Here is a 26,476-nt window from a genome sequence, read left to right as displayed (position 1 = left end):
CTGTTGTTACACTTGCCATTTCATATACATGGATTGTGCCATTTTGTCTAGGCCCATGGTTCCCAACATGGGGCACATGCCTCACAAGGGGGGAAATTGATTTTTAACGGGGGCCATTTGAGAATGAGTTATTAACAGTGAGTGGCCTTTTAGGCTTCCTCCACGTGAATAGGAGTTCACTTTTTGAATAATAAGAATTATATGTCACGGGGTGGGCATCAGGATTTTAGAGATGCTTAGGTGGGACATGGCCAAAAAAAGATTGGGAACCACTGGTCTAGGCTAATGAACTACCGGTAAGCAAAGGTAAATAAAGGATACACATGTTGATATTCTAACAAACTTGAGCAAGCGAGCACAGTTTCTTTCATCTACAGAGAACTTAGCAATATCTAATGATGTATAGGTGAAGTAAAATATAATTCTGATCTCATATTTATTTCATTTATTGAATAAAGTTTATATACTGCATGATTGTTTAAAGCGGTTTACCAAAAAAGGAGAAAATAAAGAGAATTTTTCTGCCATACTTTAAAACATAAAAATGCTAAAACATTAAAACAGAGTAAAGTTGCCTCAACTTTCTAAACATAATTAATATATCATACAACCTGCTGCAGGCGATGACATTCCCTTCCAGCGTTTACATGTTGGATAATTTAAAAATATGGCACATCTTCCTGTAGTCAGAAGTTGTATGAATTAGTCTCTACTAATTCATACACACACACCATATTTTGCCTCGTGTATGGATCACTAGGCTAATAGCATATTGTGATATGGATTTACTACTCATTGCTATAGTGGAATGAGAAAGCATTTGCCCATTTAGAAAAAAAATGGAAGGAATCGACAAAGTAGAATATTTTTGTTGAACTTGCAAAGGAAAAATGACCCCCATATTTTATTGTAATAAGCTGCAGTTATGGCAAAAGCACGATGGTTAAATATAAAGAGTAGAGGAAATCGTCTTGATTCAAAGTGCTTCCACTGACTTATTTATTTATTTTACTGTTAATTATAGCTGCAATAATTACTAAAAGGTATGGTAGATGAGTGCCTGGTGGGTGCTTGCTTATAAATGGCTTTTACATATAGAACAAACATTAGCTAATAAAATTACAGGGTTGTGGTTTGTTTTTTAAAATTTTTTGATGGGAATATAACTGGTCTCTGCGAAACAGTTTTTAGAAGCTTGTTATTCAAAATGTTCTAATGACTCATCCTATATTACTTTCCTAAATACTAATTATATTCTTTGCCCCCCACCCACCAGTATCACTTCAATCCTTCCCAGTCAGTACTTGTAATAGAAGGAGATGACATTGTGAATATAAATCAAGCTCTCCAAAAGGTCTCCTATATCAACTCAAGACAGTTTCCAACTTCAGGCATTCGCCGTCTTAAAGTCTCATCCAAAGTCCAGTAAGTTATACTCACTGAGCTTGATTCAACCATTGCTTATACTTCATCAAACCTCATATCAAGAACCTTACAGGTTTGGATGTGGAATAATGGCATGAAAATAAAATCTATCAATATAATTGGTCTTTTAATGAATTGGCAAATAGCTTAAGAATTACATTTACTTTTACAGTGAAATAATTTCAGCTATACAGTAATTTCCTAATTCCTGCATGCCCATTGACTTCAGATAGAGTTCTGGATGTGTGTGAAATGGCCTCCTGATGCATTCAGTATAAAATGGATGATTAGGTTCGTGATGCACATTTAACAAGATAGCTATATCAAACCCATTAAGTATCAATTTGAGTACCTAATGCAAAATGCCTAACAATTAGAAGCCATCTAATCAGATTTAACAATTGACTGTTGGTTATATGTTATTTAAGGGGTTTAAATGGTATGTGTGCCTTGACCTTACTAAAGATCATGCCTACCAATGATGTGCTCAGCTACCCTTTAAATAATTTGAGTAATTGTGCTCCTAATGTTCACAGGGAGCCGAGTAGGTTCATAGCTTCCCTATGGGTAGACAGGGGGGAAATGCAAATGTGCTAACATTCCAAAAAGAAGAAGAAAGAATTGGTTGAAATGTGTTTTCATCAGACTGTGTGCTTCTTGCAAAGGAAGAATGTACACTAAAACCTCTTCCATGAAGTTAATGAATAATATATTTTTCAGATGTTTTGGTGAAGATGTCTGCATTAGTATCCCAGATATAGATGCCTATGTAATGGTGTTTCAGGCCAAGGAGCCCAAGATTACAATAAGTGGGATGGATCATTTTGCAAGACCGGCTGCACAATTTGAACAAGAAAGAGGCGTGATTCTTTTGCCGGATATCAGAATTGTCAGCACAGTCACTAAAATGGAACACCCTCCTGACTTGACGGAAACTGAAGATAGAGGTTTGTGGGTTTTAAGAGTTTATGGTTTCTGTGACAGTAGAGACTGAGCACCACGTAGCACTGAGGAGGAGGACATACTACTGGGACAAAACCTATTGCATGTTTAGTATTAAAAAATAGACCCAGCTAGGTTTCCTCCTTCTATAATCCATGAAGCTTCTTAGGTACACTGAAAGGTTTTCACCCTTTTAAGGCTCACAAACAACAATTACAATTTAGGGGGGAAATGCTGCAGAGTATATGTGGCTAGAAGTACTGTAGTAACTACTCTGAATGCCTTGTCTCTGTTGTTCATGCTTCACCTCACCGTTATGTATTTTGGTGAGGGACAGTAGTCTCTTTCCCACGACAGGAACAAAATGCAAAGAGGCGCTAGTCTTGCTGCCTCTTGTCTGGGTGGTGGTGGCAGTGCTCAAGACATTCGTGCCTGCCTCAGTGCTTCCCTCCTTGGACGACAATGTCCTGTCTATCCAACCAGGCTTAGATAGCGCAGGATTAGCTGGTTTCCTCTTAGGCATCAAGTAAGATTTTTTTAGATTCCCATCAGAATTGGCCAGATGAATAGTCCATTTTATTGCCTGCACTTTTGCATGGGTTGCCAGTGTAGTTCCCATTGAGTCCACACATTATTTTCCATGGTGCTCCCAGGATCCTGTCCTCGAACCCAACATTAGGTTGAAAGAAACTTTTATCCAATAGAATTTTTTTACAAGCTTAAATGTAGCAAGGGTAGGTTTTTTGGAGAGGGGATTATAATGGAGGAGGGCAGAGTTCATGGAATCATAGAACTGTAGAGTTGGAAGGGATCCCAAGGGACATCTAGTACAACCCTCTGCAATGCAGGAATCCCAGCTAAAAAATCCCTGACAGACCAACAGATAGACATCCAACCTCTGTTCAGCAACCTCCAATGGAGAGTGTGCCACCTTCTGAGGTTATCTGTTTCACTGCCAAACAGCTGTTACTGTCAGGACGTTCTTCCTAATGTTTAGTCTCCTTTCTTGTCATTTGAATCCATTGGCTCAGGTCCTGCCCTTTGGAGCAACAGAAAACAAGCTTGCACTATATTCCATCTGCCTGCCCTTATTTGAAGTGTAGTTGTATGGCCAATATGGCTTGCAAATGTGCCCAAAGGCTCTGAAAAGTTGATGGTTCTTGTTTCTTTCTCTTTTTTGGCCTTTATTGGCATAGGTTTAAACAATAAAATCACACAAAGTCATCCAAACACATACAATATATAAAAGACTAGATAGCAGCCATTGAATAAATCAGGGAACTTTAGCTTTAGCTTTAAAGATCTCTGCTAAATACCCCAAAACAATCTTGATAATTTTGGGAGTACCACCCCTCAACCAATATTGGATTACAAACTCTTTGTAAATCAATATTTTAAACTGTAAGGGAGATCTCTGTGAAGGGTGTCGAAAAGAAGGCAATCCAAAATTATGTGATGTATTTTATCTGGTAGGTTCTCATTGTTAAGCTGGTTGTTTTTAACACAGTAGTTCTGAATTGGCAGGCACAATACATGTGAAAAGAGGTAAAGAGAGGCTGGAAAGTTATAGTCAGCACCCTGATGAATCAGACTCATAGAATCATAGAGTTGGAAGAGACCACAAGGGCCATCCAGTCCAACCCCCTGCCAAACAGGAAACACCATCAAAGCATTCTTGATATATGCCTGTCAAGCCTCTGCTTAAAGACCTCCAAAGAAGGAGACTCCATCACACTCCTTGGCAGCAAATTCCACTGCTGAACAGCTCTTACTGTCAGGAAGTTCTTCCTAAGGTTTAGGTGGAATCTTCTTTCTTGTAGTTTGAATCCATTGCTCCGTGTCCACTTCTCTGGAGCAGCAGAAAACAACCTTTCTCCCTCATCTATATGACATCCTTTTATATATTTGAACATGGCTATCATATCACCCCTTAACCTTCTCTTCTCCACTCCAGGCTAAACATACCCAGCTCCCTAAGCAGTTCCTCATAAGGCATCGTTTCCAGGCTTTTGACCATTTTGGTTGCCCTCTTCTGGACTCATAGTTGCCAAGTCTCCCGTATTCCCCGGGAAACCCCCCGTTTTCCCAGCCATTTCCCGCTGGCAGCCCGGATTTTTAAAAAACCCCGTAAATCCCCCGGATTCATACTGTCCCGGGGAGGCTCCTTCTGCGCATGTCTGGAGACTCTGGACATGCGCAGAAGTGACTTCCGGCGCTGCGGCCATTTTGGAAATGGGCAGAGCATGCGTAGAAGCGACATCCGGTGCTGCTCTGCCCAGTTCCAAAATGGCCGTAGCACGACTTCCGGTGCCGATCCCGGATTTTTCAATCTGGGAGTTGGCACCTATGATCAGACTGCTGAAAGGAGGCTTACCTGACCCAACCTCTCACAGGAAACATGGGGACGGTGCCACAATCTTTGGTTTATTCCTAGGATTGATTAGCTCAGTACTCTCAGTCTAAAGAGCGTTCTCTGCATATGCAAAAGGTGTGGGTGGTGAAGAGCACCAACCAGTTTACGACTGTTTTAACTGATACTTGGAACTATGCGGGTCAGGTTCTAAAGGCTGCCCATCGGAAGCTAGTCATGGGAATGGATGTTCTTAGTAAAGAGTAGAATTCTTACTGAAAGGGGGTAAAGTGGTTTTAATTGATCACACACAGGTCAGACTTCCCACCATCCCTATCTGGTGCCCATGTCTTCATTCCAGTGATATGGACGGGATGTTGGCAAGGAGTTACACAAACTCGGGCTACATTCCTCTACACACTTAGGAGTTCCAGTGAGTCCATTGGAGCACACAGTGCTTCTCTTGGCTCAGTAGAAGAGCCAAATCTTGCAGTGGACTGATAGCCACAGTAGCTCTGCGGCAAACAAATCACTGATATAATTATTACTGTTATTATTATTACAGCTGTCTGAGGGAGATCTACACTAAAGATAATTAAAAATAGTTAGAAATAGAAAAAAACAGCAGTTATATTTAAATCATGACAAAATAGCCTCTATTTCCTCCCATTCTCATTCCACTTCGCCCCCAAAAGCTTTTCTTCTTGTTTATGCAGGGTAGTGAATTAGAAGCCCATAACCACACAAAATCATACAGATCAAACCATGCATACAATTGTTTCATTTTACATCTGATGTTACAATAAAATCAAAGTCTCTGAATTCTTAGCTGCCCCAGTATAATTAAATGAGAGTCCAAATGAAAAGTAATGCTGTATATTTTTAAACAATTTTCTATGAAAGAGATGTAGATGGAGCAGGAAATTACACTTTGAGGATATGTTCAGTGGCTGATGATAATCCAGCACTGCTGTAAAACTAGAAAGTTCAATAAGAGAAAATAAAGCTAAGTGGGGAAATAATGAAACTTGTTCATTTCTCTCTCTCTCAAAACCACTTACCTGTTTCCCCCTTTCTCTGTCATTGCTAGAGCTAATTTTGTCTTTCATTTCTGATTTTTCGGGCATCATCTTTCACTGCTTCCTTCCTTTGTTCAGGCATTTGTTAAATGTTGATGCTGATTTTACCCATATAGACACATGTGCATGTACACATAAGTATACACCAGAGAAAGACACCAGTTTCTCTGCATCAGTAGCATTTTACCCTGATCCCTGCCTTGGTCATGCCCCATGCTCCACAGAGCAGTAAAACAGATGACAGTGCTACTGAACTAAACTGGGTCAGTAGACAAACATTTTTCATGGGTGGCTATGACATTATCGGTCCCTGAGCCATGTGCGAAATACTTAGATTGCATCCAGAATTATGTATCCTGGAGCTTGAGAGGGGCTGAAATGTTTCACAATGGGGAATTAGTTTCCTGAAACATTGGTACCTCTAATTGTTTGTTGGCCACAAACTATTTTGAACGGAATTGAAAGCATTTGCTAGCAAATGTTGACAACCTAATTTTGATCTTAGCAAAAAAGAAAAAAGCATTCAAGTCCATTGTAGTTATAAGCTTATGCTCTTTTTAATTATAGCTAGAAAAAAGTGGGTAAAGCAAATTGCTGTAAACCATGTTGCTACTAACATTAATGATTGGCTCACAACATTGAATTATATATTTTATCAGCGTCATATTTAAGTTAGATTGTTTCCCCTATATGTTATGTTTTCTTTGGTAGCTAAAGCAATACTAAAGTGCCTATCTTTGCACCTGTGAATATATATTTAATGCACTAGAGGGAATCAGTGCAAATGTGACTCATAAAAGAATAAACGGACTATATTTTAGTGCAAACAAAGAAACTAGGATTTGTGTGTTCAGACCCAGAGACCTCCCCCCTAAATAAATTCACACTTGACTCAAATTTGAGTTTGGTTTTTGGCAGAATTTAGGCCACAACTTTATTGATTACAGAAAGTGAGTGGTTGCATAGGCTCTGGTTTGACTAGCTCCCTGCACCCTTGCAGGTAGCGCTGACCCAGGGCACCAGGATAGGTCAGCCAAGGGTGAACACCTGGATAGGTGAAAAACCAGGAACAGACTATGATCATCACAGACCATACAGTGTTTTTAAATGTTATGAACAATGCGAGAACCACCATGGTGAAAAGGTTTTCAGCAATCACATGTGGGGCCAAAGCCTTTCATAACTGAAGACTTTTCTACAAGAGACATTCCCTTTATGTTTTTCCAAATGTATCCCATGAGAGAAACAGTTTAAGTCAATTTTCCAGCCACTTGATGCTAAGTGGACCAGAGAATTAAATCTGAAATTTGCATACTCTTCCTTCCATGACAAGATAGTTGTTATTCTTCGTAGTGAAATAGAGCAAGTTTATATCTCAAGCTTTACAAGCGTTGCGCATTAACAATCATCAAGTTGCATAGATGGGTGGTACTGGATCTTGTCTCCTTCTTTAAGTAATAAAGTGACTGAGACAAATGTACTGGCAGAGTTCACAACTCCTTGGTTACGTACTTCATACTGTGTAGGCCCTGTTGCTGTCACACTGACAACAGAACAGCAAAACTATCCATATGTAAATTGGTTTCCAAGATTAAATTTTAATTCTGTGCTTTCCAAATAATGTCCAGGGCCTATACTGTGTGTTAGTACACTTTCCAATTGGTGTAAAAAATGAGATATGAAAGCTAGCAGCTAAATGGCGCCTTAAGCCTAGGTTATAGGTGCAACAAAAGAATGTCTAGGCACGCTTATTTTTATAACAAGCATACAAAGCTGAAAATGAATGAACTGCAGCTAAAATATTATGTTCATTTTTCACATGGTCTAGTTCTTTCCCTGCCCCCCCCCTAATATTCTTAAGAGGGTTTCTTCTCCAGTCTTCAGCTGGAAGTGGGGAGGCAAAAAAGGTCCCCCTTTCCTTCCACTCTGCTCTTTTAATCTGAAATCTTAGGTGCAGTACTGCGCCCAGAGCTCAGAAACTGCTTGCGCTAATGAAATTCCCTGTTGCAAAATGTGCCTTGAACAATGGGAATTTCAAACACTGCTTCCAATTGTCCTAGCGCAAGCATTACCAGTGTGGCACCTGGGGGTGCCAGTGTGCCCACAGTGCCTCCTATGTCACCTACAAAAATCTACGTAAATGTTTCCTCAAAAATCCAAAATGCGCAAGAGGCTGTTTGCGCTTCCTCCTCAGTCTGTATTTGTATTGGCTAAGTCTTTCCTACATTGAAACCCCTCCCCTCAATGGCCACATTTCACTGGATACCAGGATTGGATGTCTACCGTTCCATCTGTTCTGAATAGGGGAAGGCTGCAAAAAGCCACTTTCTGCAAGTGAGTGCAGCAGTGGCTGATGTAGGTGTATTTCCCCTATCAATGGGGCAGCTCATGTTGCAGAGCATTGTATAGTATCACCATAAGCTGCTTTTTAACTTGGATCTTTTGTGTGTGTCTCCTGTTTGATCCTCAGTCCATAAACCAGTTACCTTAGAAGAAATGCACCATAACTTGGATTTTTGTGACATTTTGGTAATTGGAGCAGAACTGGACCCCACACATGAGTGTTTAGAACTGGATCGGACAGAACTTCAAGGAAAACACTTGGATGCTACAAACTCCACAGCAGGGTATTCAATATATGGTATGTTTAATTTCTTGATATTTCCTCCCCTTTTCGACTTATTTTCTACGTTTAAAATTAAATGTTTTTTTTTTTGCGATTTGAAAGTTGCAGCCTTTTGTTTAAGGAGAGAGTAGAATTCATTAGCATGGCGAAACTTAGAAAGAGTTACTCCAAATCCATCATGTGAATAATAGTTTTCTGAAGGATCTGGGGTCATGCTATGGGGGAGAAGAACCTGCCCCCCTTGGATGCAAATGACCTGGTTATTGCTGACTTCCAACAGGTAAATGCTTTAAGTTTTCTGTTCTAGATCGTGCTTTTTAAACCAAAGAAATAATAAAATAGCTCAGATTTCTAAATACAGCTAATGTAGCACTTAGCAAAAAAGAAGAAGTGGGGTTTATAATTTGAATGACAGTCCCTAAATATATGTTTGTTTTCTTCAAAATAATATAATGAATGGAAAATGTTATATCCCTATAAAAAGATGCAGCCCTAAAGAGGATTGTTATTAGCCACCAATAGTATTTATTATTATTTTTGCCAGAGTTATGCCTGGCTTTTGTTCTGTCCATGTTGAGGAATATATATCCTTTCCTGTACTACAAGATGTTGGAATGCAGGTTGATAATATGCCACTTCAGATTTTGGGGGCAAACACATATGGTTTCCAAGAGGAAAGGGAGCCCACCTGCAAGCTCGACCCCCACTTCCTCCAGGCACTGGGCCCTGGCTCTGTGTTAAGAAGGAAGGTCTGAAGGGGGATCTCAAGATAAGGGGATTTTCAAAGTAAAGCAGTCATGGGAAGGATTCTCTTTATATTCCTTAGAACCTGCTTAGAATCTCCCTTCAGACCTTCCCTCTCAATGTGGGGATAACTGTGTGTGCATCTCTCCCATGTTTGAATAGGGCTAACATGGGGGGGGGGGGACTTCGATTTTCAGTGCGTCTTGTGAAACTAACCTTCTTGATCTAATGCTAGTAACGAAATGTCTGTTTGTTCCCATTATGATTTCTAGGCATATACCTTTTTTGTTCCATGCGTTGATCAGACGCATGTGTTTTTAATGTCATAGTTTAACATTCACATTATTAAACTACTTATTTGCCCCACCCCCCAAAAAACCCTATTTTTCTTTCATGGCTATAGTCTGTGCAGTGTATGTTGTCATTTACTTATTGATGATGTCTTATGGCTTCAGGTGTGGACACAATGAGAAACTACGCACAAGTCTTGCGACAGTTACGCTATCGTAATTGGCACACATCTTCCTTCTTTGACAGGAAGTTTAGAATCAAGTGCTCAGAACTTAATGGACGTTATACCAGCAATGAATTTAATTTAGAGGTAAGTCTTGTGTAAAATGTATGTTGACCACTCTTTCCATGTTAAAAAGGAGTTCACATATTTTTGCCTAACTATTCAGCGCAGTAAATGTTTAAAATCCTGCATTCAAGCAGTGTGAAATTTATTCATTTCTAAAATGTGCATCCTATACTTTCAGTGCATTTCCAGGGATCACTTCAGATGTAACGCTACCCAAAAGGCTGAGACAATACTCCATCTCCTCCCCCAGCTTTCACAAACCCACACATTGAAAATCTGTAATTAACATAACTATGATTCAGCATTACCAGAGTTCAAGTGCATCATAGTTAGGTTTTAAACCAGAGATTGAAACTGGTCTTTTTTGCCTGTTGTGTTCATACAAAGTTTGCCAGTGTGGTGTAGTGGTTAAGAGCGGTAAACTCGTAATCTGGTGTACCAGGTTCGATTCCCTGCTCCTCCACATGCACCTGCTGGGTGACCTTGGGCTAGTCACACTTCTTTGAAGTCTCTCAGACCCACTCACCTCACAGAGTGTTTGTTGGGGGGGGGGCAGAAGGGAAAGAGAATGTTAGCCGCTTTGAGACTTCTTCGGGTAATGATAAAGCGGGATATCAAATCCAAACTCCTCCTCTTCTTCTACCTCAGAAAATATTGCTCCTTTCAAACTGATGATAAGTATTCTCCAGTATTTACTGGAATATATGAATATATTGTGCCAGCTATAAACCATGAATGTGGCCATTTGTGGTCACCTTGCATGCCAATTTAACCATTGACTTGTCTGATTCCAATGTGTAGACTAGAGAGTAAGTGAAAGCAGTTGAAATGGTAGAATTATAATCAGATCAGAGGCACAGAGAGCCCACTATCTGTGAGCAGTTCTATGCATCATATTTTCCACCATCTCCCAACAACTACATCAATCCTGTTATGTAATGCCTTTTCCCAGTTTCTATTAAATAGAAAAGCAGGGATCATGGCAATAGCTTACCATGGCAAGAGCTAATGGAGGTGTGTGGGATTTAGTTATTTATTCCTCAGATATTACTTGATAAATATACTTTCAGATATTTAGCAACTGTGAGAGTAAATTTCATATTATTAGTTTCAAAGGTAACGGATCTGATTGACATGTTGTTCGGATTAGCAAGAAGTTCCAAATGTAAGTTCAGGAGAGGGAAGAATTTATCTCTTCCAAGTATATTAATAGGACAGAAATGGGGACCTAAAAGCATCTATGATACCTGTGGCCATTCTGTCCTGGATGCAACCCACTACCGTGTTTCCCCTTTTTTAAGACACCGTCTTATAACTTTTTTCCCTCAAAAAAACACACAGTGGCTTATTTTCAGGAGGTGTCTTTTTTTAAAAAAAAGTGCTGGTACAACTGGGACCCACTGGCTCAGGACGCTCAGTGCTCTCTTCTGCGCGCTGCTGGGCGCGTTGTTGGCGCTGCCAGTTCCGAGCGCCTGCAGGGTGGGGTGGGGGTGGCAGTGCTTTAAACCCCCAACCCTTTAGAAAGCAATGGAAGTTATGGACCGTAACAATCCTTAAGAGGCGCAGGTCTTAAAAAACCCCTGGTATCACCCTTGAAGCACAGCCTTCCAAAGTCAGGGGGGAAGAGGTCTGTTTAGACAAAGGAAAGGATCGGGGGTGATTCTGCGCCCTGGGACCCACAGAACTACTTTAAAAATCCCAACCTGGGGGGGGGGTTCAAATAGTGAAGCCCCATAGCCCTGTAGCAACAGAAGGCACATTCTGAAGCACCCGAGCTGTTCGGTTCCATAAAAAATCCAGGAATTGTAAAATTAACAACAATAATGGGGGGCACTCTATCCAAAGAGTTAAGAAGGAATGGGAAAGTGTTGAGTTATATATGGAAAAATATGGAAAGGAAAGTTAGTTAAAGATAAAAAATAAATAATTATCACAAGGGAAAAAATAACATCATAAAGGGTAATAATATTAAATATAAAATAGACAACACAACAGAAAAAGCAAGTATATGACTAAATGAGATCGCACAGGAGTGAGGGAAGTGGGGAGAGAGGGAGGGGGGTAAGGAATGGAAGGAGGCAATGGTTGGAGGAGGGTATAGGGGGATGAATTAAAGGAAAATTAAGACTGAGAGGCGCATGGTTTTTGTTTTTTAAAGATGCAAAGGCTTGCAATCAGCCAAAGTATAGAGCCCAACTTCCAGGAGACTGTGATCTACTTGCGGATTTATAAACTGGAGGTGATCTACCCCTGTTTTATTGGTGTTCTGGTCAGAGTTGTTTTTAGAGAGAGGAAATATCCCATTTTTGAGGTTAAAGTAAAAGTTCCTGACCTTTTTTTTATAATGAGGAAATGCTGCTAAAACTCCGTTCTTCATTCCACGAAGGGGAGAGGGGGCGGGGCCGGGTGCTCAAAGACAAAAGAAATGGAAAAGGAGATAGCGATCAACTGCAGCCTCCTGCAGCCGCCGCCGGGAGAGGCAGGGGCTGCAGCCGAGTGCTGCTTCGCAAACAAACGGGGGAAAGTGCTTAGAACCCAGAGAATCCAGCTGAAAAACACGAAGCAGCAACAGCAATTGCACACACACCATCCCAAGCCAGCACAGTAACCAAGTCCCAAAAGCAAGAAAGGACTCAGCAAACACTGCTGCGGCCGGCGTTGCTGCTGCTGACTCAGGGAGCTCAGTGCTCTCTTCTGCACAGCGCCTATCACTATGGCTTATTTTCGGGGTACGGTTTATATTTCTCAAATGCTTAGAAATGCTGCTATGGCTTATTTTATGACTACGCCTTAAAAAGGGGGAAACACGGTATGTACCTTATTTTAGTTACTAGACATGATGTATGTGGGGGTCCCACATAAGGCTTAGCCTTAGACACATAAGGCTTAGCCTTAGACACTTCTGCACATGCATGGCACATGTGAAGTATCTGGAAATGCTAGCTGTTATTTTATGACATATTGTGTTATCCAGTTGGGCATAATTCCTCGTGCCAGGGTGCCATTCTGTTTACAATTAGCTCTCCTTCATCCATCTCTCTCCTAAATTCAAAAGCTCTCAACTATTTGTCTTGTGCATACTAAACTGCTGTTCTGTACACCTCTCTGGCTCTCAACTTCACTCACGCCATGTAGATAGCATCTCACTCTAAGAACAACAGCTGCTGACTGTGGCAGCTCTTGTCATAGACATTATGCAGTGTGTAAGTGAAACTGGGCAAAGATGAGAGCAGGCAGATGGAAGGGAAAGAAAACAACCAGAAGATAGAACTAAAATTGCGTTCCCATCATGATCTTATTTCATCCTCTTGGTGGGGTGAAACAGGATTTTAATAAGGACTCACAACATCCTCTCCTTTGTATAGAAAAGGGATTTTCTACTTGTGGACTTTGTATCTCCTTTCACTAAGTGACTGTCAATTGTTCATTACAGTCAGAGCCATCTTATTTTGATTTAACAGCCCTGCCATTTCACAGTGGCACATGACCACTTCTCCATCACCCTTCTATGGCTATCTATCTTAGCTACCCAAACAACTTTCTAGAGTGCCCTCCTTTGCTAGAAACTCATATGTTGTGAACTCATATTGGACGTGGGTTGCGCTGTGGGTTAAACCACAGAGCCAAGGGCTTGCCAATCAGAAGGTCGGCGGTTCGAATCCCCACGACGGGGTGAGCTCCCATTGCTTGGTCCCAGCTCCTGCCAACCTAGCAGTTCGAAAGCACATCAAAGTGCAAGTAGATAAATAGGGACCGCTACATCGGGAAGGTAAACGGCGTTTCCGTGCACTGCTCTGGTTCACCAGAAGCAGCTTTGTCATGCTGGCCACATGACCTGGAAGTTGTATGTCGGCTCCCTCGGCCAATAAAGCAAGATGAGTGCCGCAACCCCAGAGTCGGCCACGACTGGACCTAATGGTCAGGGGTCCCTTTACCTTACTTATGTAACCAAAACAGCAGATCAACACAAGAGGTAGTTGAAGGCAGGCTTGGGGAAAACCTGAGGGTTGCAGAGGTTCAGCAGATATTTCGGGGGCAAAGGGAGAGGAGTCTAAAAGCAGCCTACTGAGTACTGACCATGCTGAACAGGCATAAAATGCTGTTGTTGGGGGCAGCAGGGAAAGAAATTTATTATGACTATATACTGCTTAATGCCAAAATAGCCTTCTAAGTAGATTACAAAGTATAAAAAATATTTAAAAAAACATTAAAACATAAATATCCATAATTAAAATAAACAGTTAAGTAGTACAATTAAAACAAATAGGAAAGGAAAGCTGAATTAATAAATAATCACACACAAAGTGAAGGAGGAGCTACTAATTGGCTTTCTCCATCTATTGTTGGTCCTTCATCTTTCCTCTTAGGGAATGGTTATCTCTGCTCCTTATCAGAGTCTACTGGTGATGATAATAACAGAGAAAAGGGAGGGGGTAAACAATGAATGGAGAAAGGCAGCCAGTAGCTTCTCCATAGCTATGAGTGCTCCAGCTGTCTCTTACCACTGGCGGAGAAACTTGCAGAATGGTTCTCGCATTGCCGGTTCTGCTGTCAGAGTGGCTATAATGTTAAGTATGCCCAAACTGATGTATAGCATTTCACTGTTAAAACCTGATAATGTTGGATGTTGTAATTGAAACTGACAATGGAGGGAAATATTCTACATTATATGAGTCCACAAATGTCTAAAATACTGGCCAGCTTATGACTTCTCTTGTTGGTCAGAAAAAGAAAAAACAGGAAATAGCAAAACTGATAGCATGCTATTATCAAATATTGCTCTGTGTGGAAGATTGCAGATGAGCCTCCTGCACCCACTGGATAGCAGAACCTTTTATAAAACGCTCGTAAATTTATGCCAGTGTACGATTGTGCTGGACTGTGAAACTTCAGCCATTCTTTCAGGGTGACAGGATGCTGAATAGCAGCTGGACCACTTCATGCCACAGCTCCACTTCAGATAGACAAGGATATTGACATGACACTGTAACACTGCCTTATTTACTGTTTTGAAATGTTTATGCCACCAAACCATTCAGTCAAGACTCATTCTTCTTATGACCATAGCAAATGTTCCCCAAAATTCCCGCCACCCTCAAAGTACTGATGCCATAGTGTCGGCAATCTGGTTTTTCATAACCTTTCCCTCTAAATGAGCATTTTCTTCTCCCAGTGCATCTTTTTGGGCAAATTTTGAGGCTGATTCTTCAGCTCTAGCCTTGAATTAACTGCCTTCTCTTAGAGGAAGGGAACGGCTCAAACATCTGCTCGATGATTAACTTTTCTACCAGAGTTTTAGACAGAGAGAGGCAGGTGATTGAACTGCCCACTTACTCATCTGCAACATCAATCCTCTTTTTCCTCTTCTAGGTTAATATTCTGCATAGCTCCAACTCCAATACCATGGAATATGTAAATCATATGGTAATACAGCCTCAGTTTCTCCAATCTATTCATCACCCAGAGGAAAGCATAAACAGTCTTCATGGCTCAGGTATTAAATATATTAAGAACATACGAATTGCCTTATCTAGTCAAGCACTGGGTTCCTGGTAGCAGCCAAATGTCATTTGGCTCTTATGAGTGGATGCAAAGGTGATAGCCTTTGTTTGTTTGTTGTCCTCGGCTTCTAATTCAAAGGTCAACTTCTTTCATATAGTCTACACATGCAGCTATCATAAGCAACAGGCACTAGTGGAACCACTTTCCTTTTTCTATATGAAAAGTGGGGGGTTTTTTTTGGGGGGGAGATCATGTTAGTAGGTGTGCTGGGGGTTCCATATGCAAGTTCCATGCTCAAAAGGCAGTTCAGATATGTAACCTCCCTTACAGATGAAACTATTTTCCACCAATTCGGTACCCTGAAACTACACAAAGAGAAGTATGACTGTGGCATTGACTATTGTTTTTGCTTGTTGCCATGGCCAGCAACAAGGGGGGGGGGTCACAGTAAGCATTTTAAAAGGACAGTAGTCTATAATGAATATTTAGTTATTTTCATCAGATAGAAAGACAACAATATGTGTACATATATCTGTATAGAGATGCTATAGGACAGCTATGTTTAATTACCCCATTTTTGTTTCATTTCAGTTCTTCCAAGTGTGGCTACTATTGTCATAGTCATTTGTGTCAGTATCTTAGTCTTCATAATAGCTTTGGGGGTATATAGAATTCGAGCAGCTTACAAGCACAGCTCAAAGGAGAGTGAAAGTAGTAAAGAAAATGAAATGGACTGGGATGATTCAGCTCTGACCATCACTGTCAATCCTATGGAGGTAAGTAGCAATGCCATGATGCCAGATGCTGGGGAACCTTTGGCCTCCAGATGTTGCTAAACCACAACTCTCATCAGGGCTAGCAAGCATGGCCAATTGTCAGGAATGATAGGAGCTGTAGTTCAACAATATTTGGAAGGCCAAAGGTTCCACACAACTTGTCTATACCATCTATTTATGATGCCCCATACACAAATGATATGAAAGAGGCACTTACACATGTACAAGTAGGGCACACCACACAGTCTGAAACGGCACAATCACAGTTTTAGATAGCATAGATTGTCTGTGCAGCTGTACACACATTTTAGACTTTCTGCCATACAAGTAGAGGTCAAGAGACCAGAGTGGTGGATATGTCAATAGTCTTTTTGTTTCCAATTTTTTATTAATTTTATAGTTAACAAAAAACAAATAAACCAATTAAAAACTAACAAAACCACATCAAAATACAAAAATGTCTCACTTTTCTTAACCATTTTAGGGTGACTTCCTCAAGTCCCCCCCTTTCTGAGCTTCATTGCATATCATCTTTAGCAATTTCTACATCATATACTTAATCACATTATATCTTTTATACTTACATAATTTTTCGCATTGTTTAATTAATTCATTACTATTAATTTTCCCAAGATAACTAGCCACTACTTCTATACCTGCAGCCTATAACAACTTCCAATACGTTTCAAAATATCAAATATATTTAAAATATATTTAAAATTTCTTCCAATCTTCTTCCACCGACTTTTGAAAAAGGCTTGCGAGTTCTTTGAAACCCCTAAAATAATATGATGAAGGGTTTTCTCCATTTTGCTACTCAGCTTTAGGATTAATCCTCTCCAGTTGCAGAGGAGTTTGCAAGCATGCCTAAGAACTGCTTCCAATATTACAGGCATGGGCAAACTCAGCCCTCTAGATGTTTTGGGACTACATCTCCCATCATCCCTAGCTAACAGGACCAGTGGTCAGGGGGATGGTGGGAATTGTAGTTTCAAAACATCTGGAGGGCCGAGTTTGCCTATGCCTGCAATATTATTTTCAGCAGTGTAGCTGCCTCAGTGTGCCCCTTCCAGTTTTAATTGTATGAAAGATACATCACTTCAGCTTAATAATACTGGAACCACATTGTCATATGGGATGAACCCATTCTGCAGCTCCGTCCTAACACCAGCAAAATGTTAGACCTGGAGCAACAGCATGGCCTTCTTCCACGTACAATAGTAGTGATCATATAATAATTTCTTATTTATACCCTGCCTATCTGGCTGGGTTCCCCCAGCCACTCTGGGCGGCTTCCAACAAAACATTAAAATACAGAAACCCATCAAACATTAAAAGCTTCCCTAAACAGGGCTGCCTTAAGATGCCTTCTAAAGGTCTGGTAATTGTTGTTCTCTTTGACCTCTGGTGGGAGGGCGTTCTGCAGGGTGGGTGCCACTACCGAGAAGGCCCTCTGCCTGGTTCCCTGTAACTTGGCTTCTCGTAGCGAGGGAACTGCCAGAAGGCCCTTGGCACTGGACCTCAGTGTCCTGGTAGAACAATGGGGGTGGAGACGCTCCTTCAGGTATACTGGATCATGGGAGGGAATAAACCATGGCAGCTGTTACACTGCTGAAGATTAATAAACTGAAGAGGACAATAGCTTGGTCTAAAACTGTCTTGACTTTTGTCAGTATGCAGCTCTTTTTTCATTCACATTACTGAAAGGAACCTTGTTTGATCATCCTTTGTTGTTGTTTAGTCGTTTAGTCGTGTCTGACTCTTCGTGACCCCATGGACCATAGCACGCCAAGCACTCCTGTCTTGCACTGCCTCCCGCAGTTTGGTTAAACTCATGTTCGTAGCTTCGAGAACACTGTCCAACCATCTTGTCCTCTGTCGTCCCCTTCTCCTAGTGCCCTCAATCTTTCCCAACATCAGGGTCTTTTCCAAGGATTCTTCTCTTCTCATGAGGTGGCCAAAGTATTGGAGCCTCAGCTTCACGATCTGTCCTTCCAGGGAGCACTCAGGGCTGATTTCCTTAAGAATGGATAGGTTTGATCTTCTTGCACGCCATGGGACTCTCAAGAGTCTCCTCCAGCACCATAATTCAAAAGCATCAATTCTTCGGCGATCAGCCTTCTTTATGGTCCAGCTCTCACTTCCATACATCACTACTGGGAAAACCATAGCTTTAACTATATGGACCTTTGTTGGCAAGGTGATGTCTCTGCTTTTTAAGATGCTGTCTAGGTTTGTCATTGCTTTTCTCCCAAGAAGCAGGCGTCTTTTAATTTCGTGACTGCTGTCACCATCTGCAGTGATCAAGGAGCCCAAGAAGGTAAAATCTCTCACTGCCTCCATTTCTTCCCCTTCTATTTGCCAGGAGGTGATGGGACCAGTGGCCATGATCTTGGTTTTTTTGATGTTGAGCTTCAGACCATATTTTGTGCTCTCCTCTTTCACCCTCATTAAAAGGTTCTTTAATTCCTCCTCGCTTTCTGCCATCAAGGTTGTGTCATCTGCATATCTGAGGTTGTTGATATTTCTTCCGGCAATCTTAATTCCAGCTTGGGATTCATCTAGTCCAGCCTTTTGCATGATGAATTCTGCATATAAGTTAAATAAGCAGGGAGACAATATACAACCTTGTCGTGCTCCTTTCCTAATTTTGAACCAATCAGTTGTTCCATATCCAGTTCTAACTGTAGCTTCTTGTCCCACATTGATCATCCTAGAGGAGCATATAACACTCGCAGAACTCTTTTTTTCAGACTTCAATCAAGACCTATTATCTTGGGGATGGGAAGGGGATTAATTATTAGGAGATCTCTGTTAGTCGGGCACTGGTGGATATTATTCAATAGAATTGCTTTCTATAAATAATAATTTTAAGCTGAGTTTGCTATTTTAGAGAAGTCTTCAGGTCTGACATCTCAATTACCTTTGTTTTCTAGCTATATCCTTTAGCTTGTCCCCTCTTGCAATGGGCTTCGGTTTCACTTATCACATGATAGGTAGGTCTCCCATGTAGTCCAGCACAGCCCCATTAGGGTAATAGCAGCTGCCAAATTATGGTTGTGTATTGAACCATCTGAAGGCAGAATCCCAGCTTCTTAGTACTTCATCTCACTTTTAAAACCAGGAAGCTTCTTCCCCCATTACCTTTTTAGCCTTTAGTAGTACAACTAATCTCTTAATAGAAGCTCTTCCCCGTGTTTCTGCACAATACAGAAATATGAGGAACCTCGTCGTATACAAGAAGAAAGCGAAGAGGAGGAAGAGGAAGAGGAAGATACAACCAGCGCTGAATCAGATGAAAGTGAAGAGGAAGAAGAGGAGGAGGAGGAGGAAGAAGCAGCAGCAGCAGCAGCTATCAGAAATAAAGGAGACAAACAAAATGCAACCAGGCAAGATCAGCTGGAGTGGGATGATTCAACACTACCCTACTAGAAACCCTTAGTTTTATTGCTCCTTTTGTATACACCAATACTGTGTATTTCTGAGTCAATCCTACTGCGTCAACCCCATCTTGGATCTATGAGTTAATTGGCAGGATTTAACTCTGTTGACTTCAGATGATCGAACTGCATTGCCTGAATTTGATGTAGTTGTATCAAACTGCTCCAGATAGTTATTCCTTTCCTAGTGTATGGGTAATGGCACCTGGTAAAAGCACAGGGTACAACCGTTTATGTCTCACCTGTGATAACACCAACCTGACGCCATATGTTCCTTACCACTTCTCCCTTTCCAGGAAACTCCAATATCTTCTAAATAAGAATATGCAAAAGTCCTGTTTGTCAGTCCATGAAGGATACACTTCACCTTTTCTTTTTCTATTTAAGTGAATTCTGAGAGTCCAGGTAGACATACCCCCTTTCTGGGTTTCATTCGACTTCGGTTAAGAATCCTACATTCAGAAGGAAAAATGTAGGTGCTACTCATTAGGGCAACGTTACTTCGCTCTCATTTCCACTGTTCTGTTTTAATTAATTGCCTTCTGCAAGAGGGATTCAGAGTACTTTAAACTGGGTATGTGGGTGTATGGGTGACACACACCCAAACACACACAGGAATGGATAATCAGTTTCACTGCTAATGTTCAAACTCGGCAGGTGGAAAGTCCTTATCCAATCCACCTACTCATACTCAACTAATGCCTGGTAAAATCCTATAAGCTGATATCTTTGCATGTGATGACTTTTCCCTCTATCACACAGTTGAACCAATGTTATATCATGCAAAATATAGGTTTGACTGGAGTGTTACTTGGGTTAAGACCTTTGCTTCTGATTTACACAGAAAATCTATTCTCTGCACTGTAAATCATTACTTTGTTGATATACCTTATGGCAGCATTATACAATAGCTGGGCTTGGCTGAGATTTAGACAAGTGCTGTTGTATGGATCTAAACATGTAACCTAGGGGAATTTTTCCCTAGCACATATTAGAAAGAAAGCCCCTGATTTTATTTCTGCAGTTAGAACTGGTATATTCTGTTTTCTGCCGAAATATATCGGGCACCAAGCAAACAAGGCTACAGCTGAAAGGTCTCTCATCTGAACCCCAGACTGGTTTCATTTTTGTTGTTGAAGGGGAGGCATGTTTGGAAAGTGCAAGATAATGAAACTAAAGCAAAAACAACTAGTAGAGTTTGGGAGGAAATGCAGTTTATAGTTTAGGGTAGTTTTGGTTCCCTCCCCTCAACCACTGTATTCTAAATGTTGAAAAGGCATTGGCATGTCTGTGTGGTTTGTTGTATAGTTTTCCCCTTAATTTTCTTTGTCTTTGCAGCTACATGAAAATATAGCTGCTGCTATTTTATTTTCTCCAGGAATAAGTTCTGAGCGAAGGGAGTGTAGGAAGCTGCCTCTGATTAGGTCAGACTATTTGTACATCTGTCTTCGAGTATGTCTAATCTGACTGGCAATGGCTCTCTGGGGTTTCAGGCAGAAACCGGCACTTGCTAGCGAATCCTTTTTAACTGCGGGTTCCTGGGATTGAAGCTGGGACATTCTGCATGCAAACCAGGTGCTTAACCACTGAGCTGTAATATAGGAAGGAAGGAAGGTCTTTCCTGCTACCTAGCTGCCAGAGTTTAAGACCCTAAACATTTTAAGGTTCATAGATAGGTGTGTCATTTTGAAGCTAGGACGGGCTAAAGAGAATCTGTCTAGACAGCTGCATTGTCTCATTTGAGCACTATGAGATTAGCTTACTTTCTTTTTTGTTTAAATATTATCCAGGCATGAGCCCATAGGTCATTTTAAAGCAGAAGCAGGGAAATGAGAGAGAAAGATAGTGTGGGTGTGGGGTTTGCCTTCTTAGTTAACCCATGAACAAGTCCTCCATTAAATAATTTCTGTACAGTATTAGAATGTATCTATATTTCTTTGTCAAAGTAAGCTGGTGGGGGGAACCAATATTTAAATTTGTTTTGTTTAGCAGCCTACATGAAATGTTCTGACAATAGATTAACACTTCCCAAATATAAATTGAATTTTTAAATTTAAGTTACATCAATTTCTCTACTCAAAAAATAAAATAAAAAATGTTTCCTTCTGATTACCAGATCAGCATAAGAATTGCCATACAAGTAACTTTGAGAACTGCAGCAAATTTTATCATCCCCATGTGGATTCATAGAGGTCCAGAAAGGGCAATGACATGCTTGTGTGTCAAAATTCTGATGATACTAAGTAGTGCTCAACCATTCAGATGCACCTGAAGGAAGCAATCATATACACAAGATGCTGGTGTAAAGCAAGCCTGTGTAAGTCAAGATGGTGTAAAGTTACACCCAGTCCAAACTTTGTTCAGCAATGGAGCTACTGCTGAATGACGAGGCTTAAGCTTGGCAGAGGGGAACCAATCCTTTAAATGAGTGTTCTTTTCCAGGTGACATGACTGAGCTGAATGGACGTAGTAGGCCTAAGTCCTCCCACTCTGGTCCCACCTCCAGAACACCTGTTTTCTTATGCTGGTTTAATGTTTGCCAGGCTAGCTGGGATGGGGGAGATACACCAGTATATATCTGGTGGAGCTGAGGTTGGAGGTTTAAGCTGGCATAGCCTGACTAGCTCAGCTGGAGATCCACTTACCTAACCCATCCATCCCAGTAGATCTTGCGATAGAATTGCTCTCTTAATCCGAAGTTGACTGGAAAAGGAAGGGAAAGTTCAGCTTCACGAATAGGCCATTCATTGTTATTTTTTACATTCAGAAGTTTGCAATCTTCTGTAGACTCTGTAGGCTAACAAGTGTCAAGTTGAATTGTTAAATCTGTTAGCATTGGTTGCACCTCTTACAAATTTAGAAGGGAAAGAAAGAACAATGTATTTCTCAAGAGGACCACATGGGAGAATATTTTAATGAATATGTTGAACGAAAATGCTAAGGTACCTAATGAAGGTCTAACATTCAGGACTTGTATTAAAGCTGCACAAACAAGTCGATTGTAATCTACTTGCACTGGGCATTCAAACAAATACCAATAATCTGTAATTAGTTATTAAAAATAAATCTGTTCAGATTATGCTGGTTCATTATGGAAGGCAAAGTTGCTTTATTTTTTAAATTGTAAATATTTCCAGATTATAACATCAAAGCCAATACTCCCTCTACAGTAGCTTTAAACAATTGTTCTGTACTCTGCATGAGAGTGCTATTTTGCTCATGTTCTGCTTATGGACAACAGAGAGAACAGAATGCAGGACTAGATAGGCCTTTGGCCTGATCCAGCAGCCTGATCCTGCTAGGTTCTTACATTTAAAAGCATTCTGTATCATCATCCACATACTTTGCATGGTGCATCCATGTAAATCAGGGTGGCGAATGTTTGGCCGTCCAGATGTTGCTGGACTGCAAACCCCTGACCATTGACTATGCTGGATGAGGAAGCTGGAGCCTAACAACATCTCAGTTCCTTACCCCTGAGTTAAATGCTCTACCAGTTCTTCTTCATATAGTGAGAAACTCTTATTTTCATCTAGAATTCTACAGTAATGGTGGAAACAGGAAGAATTGTGCTAAACATCCCCTCCCCTGGTTCTTAGCAGTATTTCTGACAGTCATTGATTTATATTTCCTTTTGTTCATTTCTGTTTCCTTGTTTACAAGGTGATCTCTTGATGCTTAGCTTAAAACTATCAATTATTTAGGGATCAAAAACAAAGAAAGGATTTCAGCCATCCGCACCTTCTCAGAAACATGCAGCCTTTCTATTTAATGAAAACACTTCAGTTGACCAGAGCTACTTCAGTTCTTTCTGCGATATCTATCTTAATCTGTACTGAGATTGCCTGTGCTACATAGGAGTATCTGTGGTCTTTCAGAGAGAGAGATATACATTTACACTTTAGTGTGCTATAAGACCAATATAGTTTGCTGCATTGAAGTCCCAAGTCTTGGGATGGGTTTGGGTATATGGTTGCGGTGTCTACAGAGCTGGTTTTCTTTTCCTGTGCTTGAGAGGGTGATGTTTGGCTTGATAATGTTTATAGCTATGTGTGGGGTGGTTTATAATCCTTGGGTGCATTAGCAGAAATGTTCCATTTGTAAATGCACAGATAAGTAGTAGAAGGTACTGGACACACCCAATGAGTGTCATTGTCCATCTTATATCTGTTAGAAGACTGGCCAACCAATAAATGCAAGCAACATGATGTGGAGGAAGAATACAAACTCAAGTTTGTCTTTTCAGGTACAAAACTTGCAGCATTTAGGAACAAGAGGGTGATCAGAAGGCTGAAAGAAAAAGAGGGCTTGTAGCAGGAGGGCTCATGGCAAGTGTAGGCAAGGTGTTTGGAGCAAATATGTGTGGAAAATAAGTTTATCTGGGAAGCCACTAAGCCAAGTGCAGGTTTTGGGGGCTATGGCTTTTGCCAACATTTGTTCCAATTAAGGAGCAGCATTAATAAATGCAGGCTCATAGCTTCATGTTTGCTGATATCTAGATGCTCACCAGCTAAGGTCCCAGGCCTTCAGGGACAGCAGTTTCCAAGGAACCCCAGTTGTGTTAGGATACAATGGGAATTTTGTGGTGCCTAAATAATTAAAGGCACTTCAGATATCTTCGGTATGAACATGGATCCTAAGATCTGTGTTACAAGGTGTATCTGTGAATTTGAGTGGTCAGATAATAGGTCACAAGTACAAAAAGGGCAAGGTAAGAAAAGAAAAGAAAAGAAAAGGGGGGGAATCATTACAGCTAATTTAGGCACAGATACACAATATGTATCATATGATTCAGCAACTAAAATCACTTGTACCATCAAGTGAATTTAATTCCTCTTCTGACAGCCTGTTTGAAGTGCAACATTTGCTACTTAGCAAAGCTGACCTGATGGGAGGCTGGGCCATACCTAGGCTTAGTGAGACCACGCAAAAAGGACCAGGACTCAGGGCTCCAACTTGTGATTTGTGAGAAAAGCATATAACCATGAGTCCACGGTTGGACAACACATAAGCCAAGTGTTGGCTTAGCTCCATGCACCACAACAGTAGGAAAGGCAAGATAGGAGCAAAGCAGCTGAAAGTCCCCCCTCTGGCACCCCTCTGCATGCTCATTAAGCCTAGTTTCACAAACCAGACCATAGGTTCTGTAATCACCAAGCTATTAGAAAATGGGCACATTTTACGAAGGCCATGTTCTGATAATCCTATCTTGATTTATAAAGCTGGGGAATGAATGAGCCTTCTGCCTGCATAGCATATGCAGGTCCTTTGCTCTTCCCTTCCTGGATAAGCAACCAAACCAGGAAGATTCTAATTATAGCTTCAATTTTGTCTGAATTTACACCCATTCAATCAGCATGTGCTGTCAACCAATGACATTTGTTATTAACCGTAGAGTCCCAAATCATTCAAACTGGGAAACTATGGTTATCTGCTCTGGAAGAAGCCTAGGTAATTAAAACAATGGTTTGAAGTTGATTTAATATCCTGACTTGCTTCATGGCTAGTAACTGAAGTTCCCAATTTTGAATAATACGGGGAACTGTGGTTAATCATATGGTTCGACTGCTCATGCCATGAAGGGGCTGAGTGGTTGGACAAAACTCTTGTTCCTATCTTGATTTATTAAACTGAGATATGATCACCCAATGCACACCCTCCAGGTAGCGGCTGATTATATTAATTATAAATGTGTGAAAGTTGTGCCTGTTTATTGAAAGTAACAATGTAATGCTCATAGCGCAATTTAATTTTCATGTAGCCAATTTTCAGCAGCCTTGTTTGAAGGAAAAGAACCGCGTGTAGTAAATCTTGATGCCTGCCATATGATTAACATCCCAATTTTTGTGATTAATGTTTGCTCTGCCATTGTGAGTTGCTTTCTCTTCCCCTCCAGTGTTCTGTGTGCTGTTTTTCTGCTTCCTTGCTCAGGTACTTCTGTACCAGCAACAGATGGCAAATATCCCTTGGACAGGAATAAAGGTGTCACAGCCATTTGAAATGTGACACATGAAATGTAACTAGTATTTTTTTTTCCTGTCAGTAACACAGCAGAAGAAAACCTGCTTGTTTTATGAGCCTGAGGAAACTGGCAGCCAGAACCTCAGAGTAATCAGTCTTTTTAAAGTTATCACAGCAACAATAGTGAAATTTCAATGTTGGTAACATATTAATACAAATATTGGATGATCCCATTTGGGCAAATTATGGCATATATTTTAAAAGTATGCCTCTTGGCTTGTTTGGTTTTTCTTTGCCAGATTATGATGATGATGATTGTTCAGCCAGAACTCAGTTCCACCACCTCTCAGGTGGGTGCCATTGTCATTATAAGAGAACAAAGGAGGCATTCATGGTGAGTTTGGGCACCTCTTTTTCTAGAAAAATAGCACTCAGGAGAAGAATAATTGATGTTAATCATATGCAGGTTTACTCAGAAGTATGTCCCAATGAGTTCAATGGGGCTTAATTCCAGGTGAGTGGGTATAGGATGGCAGCCGAAAATTAATTAATTGGTATCTTATTGCAGTCTTCCTGTGCTGCAGTCTACTTAAATGGTGGCTCTGACTGACCACATGCAAGTGTTGAATTAAAGAAGCTCCAGTGTCTTTTGCCTACAGTGGTTGTTGGGCAGGAGAAGAAAGAACTTGATGGTGCTCCAAGGCTAAGTTAATAAGTTACTGAAGTTGTGTGGTTACCACGTTCCTAAAGAATGCAGTTGTTATATTGTTTAGTACTTTTTTGCATCACGCCTTTCCTCCAAGAAGATCTAGAGAGGATATTAGAGAATGAGCTAGAGGAAAACAATGGCAAACATGAGTTGCCTCTCTCTCTGTGTGTGTATTTATAATGTTCATAATTTTGAGGGCATGATTTGGACACTAGGGACCCAGGTGGCGCTGTGGTTAAACCACTGAGCCTAGGGCTTGCTGATCAGAAGGTCGGTGGTTCGAATCCCTGTGACGGGGTGAGCTCCCGTTGCTTGGTCCCAGCTCCTGCCAACCTAGCAGTT

At 40.9% G+C, this 26,476-nt stretch overlaps 1 protein-coding gene across 1 annotated transcript in view; it reads left to right on the top strand.

Moving 5' to 3' along the window:
* CLSTN2 (calsyntenin 2) overlaps nt 1–24,200 on the top strand; it is a 343,593-nt gene extending 319,393 nt beyond the window's left edge. Inside the window, exons 11-17 of the mRNA XM_035132736.2 lie at nt 1,277–1,425; nt 2,146–2,372; nt 8,267–8,437; nt 9,622–9,767; nt 15,117–15,240; nt 15,840–16,024; nt 19,238–24,200. Coding sequence (XP_034988627.2) covers nt 1,277–1,425; nt 2,146–2,372; nt 8,267–8,437; nt 9,622–9,767; nt 15,117–15,240; nt 15,840–16,024; nt 19,238–19,456 — 1,221 coding nt within the window. The 3' untranslated portion in view covers nt 19,457–24,200. The remainder of the gene's footprint in view (nt 1–1,276; nt 1,426–2,145; nt 2,373–8,266; nt 8,438–9,621; nt 9,768–15,116; nt 15,241–15,839; nt 16,025–19,237) is intronic.
* Nucleotides 24,201–26,476: the final 2,276 nt, after the last annotated feature.

Source organism: Zootoca vivipara, chromosome 5 (genome assembly GCF_963506605.1).
Source record: "Zootoca vivipara chromosome 5, rZooViv1.1, whole genome shotgun sequence".
NCBI lineage: Eukaryota > Metazoa > Chordata > Lepidosauria > Squamata > Lacertidae > Zootoca > Zootoca vivipara.
Note: the sequence above shows the minus strand (reverse complement) of the source record. Positions and strands in the feature narration are given on the sequence as shown.